The following is a 5154-nucleotide window of genomic DNA, read 5'->3' as shown; positions in this document are numbered from 1 at the left end:
GTGCTAGATAAAACAATTAAATGAGCTAGATGATATAGCCAGATGTGCTAGATAAAACAATTAAATGAGCTAGATGATATAACCAGATGTGCTAGATAAAACAATTAAATGAGCTAGATAACAAAGTTAAATAAGCTAGCTGATATAGCCAAAGAGCTAGAGATCATGATGGGCTAGATACAACAACTAAAGGGCATCGCCAATAGAACACGTAGCAGGACAACTTCGCCAGCCGACTACCAGCTAAACAACAGTAACAAAAACAAAACAAAAAAAGCCTACATGCTGAACCCCCTAGCAGAAACAAAATAACCAATGCAGATGGCTCGGCTGGTATGTCTGGAGGGGTCCGCGGACTCACGCTCTCTCAGGACTTGCAGGAACAGAATTCACAGGTATAAATACAAATTGCTACTATTGCCGGTGCAAATAGCGGGCGACAATTCCCGGTCTGCAAGCCTAAAAAAAACCGGTCCAAAAATCCACACCGCAAATCCACACCGCAAATCCACACCTCGCCAAGAATTCCAGCCGCCGCCCATCATCCACGAGGCCCCCCGCCAGTATTACTGGCATTGGCCCTAGAGTCCTGGTCCCTTCCTACGGTGCCTTTTTTTCGCCGCGCATCTTGGCCGCGCCCCGGCCCCCCAAATCACTCCTTCAGTAGCATCGGATCGCGCTCTCCGCAATTTGCGAGTTTCGCGTTTCGCTTGTGTGCCTGCTAGCGATCTGCTAAAATAGGGCCGAGTGCTCCGCTGTGATTTATTTTCTTTTGCACCTTGACCAGTCTCTGCTTGTCTTTTGACCCTGCCATCGTCCCTGAGCCCCGCCGTATAACAAGGCCTGCCACAAACAGCCTTGTGTCTCCGCAGCCATTTCGTCCTTGTCTGCCCACAGGCTCAGCACCCACAACCAGTATCGTACGAGATCTCCAGCCCGCACCGAACATCACCGGGCGGCCCACAAAAACCACACAAACAGCCGCCGACCTGCTCCTCGGTAAGCAGGGTCACAAAGCCAGGCCAGCTGTTGACGGCCGTTTTTCCGGAACGAAAAAAACAGCCCGTTTGCTCCTTTTGCCGCCGGGCCCTTCCAGACCAGGCACGGCCCAGTCCCAGCCGCCAGAATGCACCCCGAAACCCCGAAAAACAGCAGCAAAGTCGCCGCCGGCTTGACGCCGTCCTTCACGTTTGGCAACGTGGGCGCGCTGCCGTCCGCGTTCCGCTTCGTGCTGCCCCGAAACATGAACCTACTAAGCTCTTTGTCGCCGCACCGTCTCTTCAGCCGGCTTTGTAAGAACCCCGCCGACGACGCCACAAAAACGGGCCGCACCGCGTTCTTGGCGCCGCAGCCGCTGCAGCACGCGTCGCCGTCCAGACCCGTGTCGCGAGCCACGGCCCCCGCCGGCGGGGCGGAGGTGTTTCACGACGCCATCTTGGCGCCCTTCACCGAGCCCCACCCCGCGCAGAACTTCCACCACGAGTCCACGGTCGAGCTGGTCAGCACCGCCGATTCCGTGGACATCTGGTCCTTCGCCAGCGACTCGCACGCGGCCTCCATGAGCCTCACTGCCATCTCCGAAAACGCCGACGACAAGGACGTTTTCTTCTCGCCGCACGACATGTTCCTCGAAAAGAGCCCGCTTGACTGCGAGCTCTCCTTGTCCCAGGGGCAGCGGACGCCTGGGGCCCGCGGGGCCTGCGGGGGCCTGCCCGAAAACACCCGAAAACGGGTCCTTTCCGACCCCCACGACTCGCCATGCACGAAGATCGCCAACAAAGCAAGCGCGTTCGGGCTGCCCCCGCGCACGGCGCCGCCAGCGCCGCTGTCGGCTTTTAGAGACCCGAAGAAAGTGTGGACCAAGGCCTTGGATGACGAGTTGATGCGCTGTTTCCAGAAGTACAGCGCATTCAAGCAGACCCAGGCCCCCGGCGAGGCCCTGCTGAGGGGCTCGTCGCAGAACAAGGTCTTGTCCCGCATGCTCGAGAAAAAAACCGCCGTGCACCGCACGCCGAAACAGGTCTCGGGCAGGCTCTTGAAGTTGTTGAAGTCTGCGGCCCCCAAATTAGTCGTGGACCCGGTGGCCGAAAGCACGCCCCTCAAACAAGAGCCGCGCCCCCTGCCTCACCTTGCGTTGCCGCAGAAAGCGTCTCAGGCCGAAGCCGTGGGCGCCGCTCTCGACACGTTCAACATGTCGTTCCAATACACCAACCCGAACCAGAAACACCATGTGTTTGCCAGTCTTTCAGGAAACGATTCGGCATCATACAGCGCCCTCTCCGTCGAGGAGGCCAGAAAACGCCTCCCGCAGACCAATGGCCACTTCTTGGCACAATTCGACAAACTTGCACAGCAATTGCTGCAGCAAGGCGTGGTGGTCCAGAACGTGTCTTGTGACCTTCGCCTCGACCCAGGAGCGCCCAGTCTGTGTGGATTGGTATCGCCCATGGACTGCCCTCGTCAGTTCGCGGAAGAAAACGGCAGCTTTCTGATGTACCTGGCCGTGACGCTACGCGAAGACTCATTCCCCGACGCTTTCGCCACACTCAAGTCCACCACAACTGTATACAAGGGCGCCGGCCAGGCTCTTTTCACTCGCCAGGAAAGCATCAACGGATACCGCCAGGAAAACAAGTCGTTCCGCTTTGACGTGCCGTTTCTTCGTCCGTTCTGGGCCGGGGTTTTGACCTTCGTCGTGAATGGAAGCAGTGACCCCTCCGACCTTGAGAGCCTCATTGTCCTGCAAACAATCTGTGATGACACAGAATCCGAAAAGAAAATTTATGGGTTCTTTGTCTACCGATTCCGCGCGTCTGGTTCCGGAAACACAACCGTTGAGGTCATCAACTTACCTGGTGGGATTGGGTGTTCCCAGGATAATGAAATTGACGAGCTAGAGACTATCTTGGCGACTTCTCCGGTCAGGTCGTCTCCGTTCAAAGTTTCTCCCGCAAGGAGGAACCTTTACATTCAGACGGGCTTTTCCACTTCCACCACGCCGGGTCCCCACTCGACGCCCACCTTTAACTCTGGGTTGTTGCACGAGAATAATGTGAACTACGAGTTTGCAAAACTGGCAGGCGGAGCCGCGAACAGACCTGCCATGCCTGTCTCTAAGTCCGTGTCCAGTTTCAACTTTGAGAAGAGACCCGTCTCAGCTACCGTGCTGCAAACAATTATTCCTTTCAACCAGGGCAATCGACACCATTCTGCTGGCCAGATGGGCTCGTTTACCCAAATTCCCGCGTCAACAGATGCGCATGGCTACCGTCTCCCCCAGCCTCCCTACGCACCATCTGCGGGTCAAAGTCCCTTCTTTGGCGGTCCTCCTGTCATGAGTGGTACACCCCATGCCCCCGTAAACCCGGCTCTCCCTATGAACCAGATGCCGCACCCGCTAAAGCAGTTGTATTTTGATGAGCAAACGGCAATGCATCCACATGCTGCCTCGGCACCGCCTCCAATGATGGCACATGTTCCATTGCAAGTTTCTACCAGCTATCAAGTCCCCCAGGAGATCAATTCAGCACCTGCGTCGCAACTACAATTTTTCCCACAAACTGGACAGCCTGACAAAGATGCTGCAAAGAGAGCGAGGAGAGCGGGTCCTCCGCTTCAATTCCGCACGATGCTCCAGTATGACCCATCCAAAGATGTGTCGTCCGACCCCAGGAAGGAGAAAACACAAAAAAGCCATCATACGTTTCCAGCCAAGCCAGAGGTAGTGTTCAAGTCAGAAAACATGTAAATGCTGTGGAGACGGTCAGCCTGGCTTTGTTAATGATGCGTTCACGTGGGCATGGCCCAAGTAAAAGTCTCGATCAGCGGGTGGGAAAGAGCAGGTATTGAAGACTACAGCAGTGAATGCTTAGTGGTGCTGGCTAGTAAACTTGGATGGGCAACAGGCTATTGGGCTCTCTGGGCTGGTTTTGTTTGTCCTGCTTTGAACTAGCCGTCTTGTGACATGGTCTTGGAGCTGTGGGTGTATCAGCATGAAGGGAGCAGAGAGCACCGAGCGCTTAGCTTGGGGAAAAACAAAGACAGCGACTGCTGTATGGGAATGTGGGGGTGTGATTGGGTGGACCGACACCGCGAGGCTCATCTACAAGCGTTGCTGCTCATCGAGTGCATGTATTTTGGCGAGTACCTCCTAGCGATGGCGCACTTCTGAAGATGGATCATTTTTGTCAGAAGACGGGCCCGCAGGTAGAAACTCAGTTTGCGCGTACCTGGAGTTTCTTTCTCTTAGGAATTCTCCGCCGTGGAGCGCCGAAAGATGACCCGGAACGCCTCGTTCTTATCCCAGCTCACATTCTCGCCCAGCAGCGAACATCCGGCTGTTGTGGGACGCGTGTTCGGGCGTCTCGGCCGACGCCTGCTACCAAAGACACAGGATTCGGGATCTTTCTGAGTCGGAACTCCAACGCTTTGCACATTTTGACAGTCTTTCAACTGCACATCTTTCCAGATATTCATACCATCTGAGCTGTTCGCACCATACATCGGTCGGGATCTCTGGAAAGAACGTCTTCGGGTATTTTCTAACTCTTTTTAGTATTCTCTAACTACATTTTTTTCGAGTAATCTCTACATAGATTTCTGGCAAGTATTTACTAACTACAATTCTTGCAAGTATTCTCCAACTACATTTTTTCGAGTATGCTCCAACTACATTTTTTCGAGTATTCTCCAACTACATTTCTTGCGAGTATTCTTCAACTACATTATATCCGAGTATTCTCCAACTACATTATATCCGATCATTCTCCAACTACATTTCTTGCAAGTATTCTCCAACTACATTTCTTGAGTTTTCTCCAACTACATCTCTCGAGTATTCTCCAACTCCACTTCTTGTAAGTATTTTCCAGCTACATTTCATTTAATTATTCTCTAACTACATTTCTACATTTTTTTCGAGTATTCTTCAACTACATTATATCCGAGTATTCTCCAACTACATATCTTGCAAGTATTCTCCAACTACATCTCTGGAGTTTTCTCCAACTACATCTCTCTCTTATCTTTTCCAACTACATTATATCCAAGTATTCTCCAACTAAATCTCTCTCGAGCTTTCTCTACCTCCATTTCTTTCGAGAATTCTCCAACTACATATCTTGCAAGTATTCTCCAACTACATCTCTGGAGTTT

At 52.9% G+C, this 5154-nt stretch overlaps 1 protein-coding gene across 1 annotated transcript; it reads left to right on the top strand.

Moving 5' to 3' along the window:
- The first annotated feature begins 856 nt into the window (after positions 1-856).
- On the top strand, positions 857-4068 carry METBIDRAFT_227294 (uncharacterized protein). The gene is made up of 2 exons (XM_018855189.1): positions 857-3808; positions 4024-4068. The coding sequence occupies exon 1, from the start codon at positions 1127-1129 to the stop codon at positions 3746-3748; it is 2622 nt and encodes an 873-aa protein (XP_018709439.1). The 5' UTR covers positions 857-1126; the 3' UTR covers positions 3749-3808; positions 4024-4068.
- The last annotated feature ends 1086 nt before the right edge of the window (positions 4069-5154 follow it).

The sequence above is a fragment of the Metschnikowia bicuspidata genome, assembly GCF_001664035.1.
Source record: "Metschnikowia bicuspidata var. bicuspidata NRRL YB-4993 chromosome Unknown METBIscaffold_9, whole genome shotgun sequence".
Classification (NCBI taxonomy): Eukaryota; Fungi; Ascomycota; class Pichiomycetes; order Serinales; family Metschnikowiaceae; genus Metschnikowia; species Metschnikowia bicuspidata.
The sequence above is the reverse complement of the archived record's forward strand: the minus strand, read 5'-3'. Positions and strand labels throughout refer to the sequence as shown.

Coding starts and splice junctions, on each gene's coding strand:
- METBIDRAFT_227294 (XM_018855189.1), top strand. CDS start 1,127: ATGCACCCCGAAACCCCGAAAAACAGCAGCAAAGTCGCCGCCGGCTTG.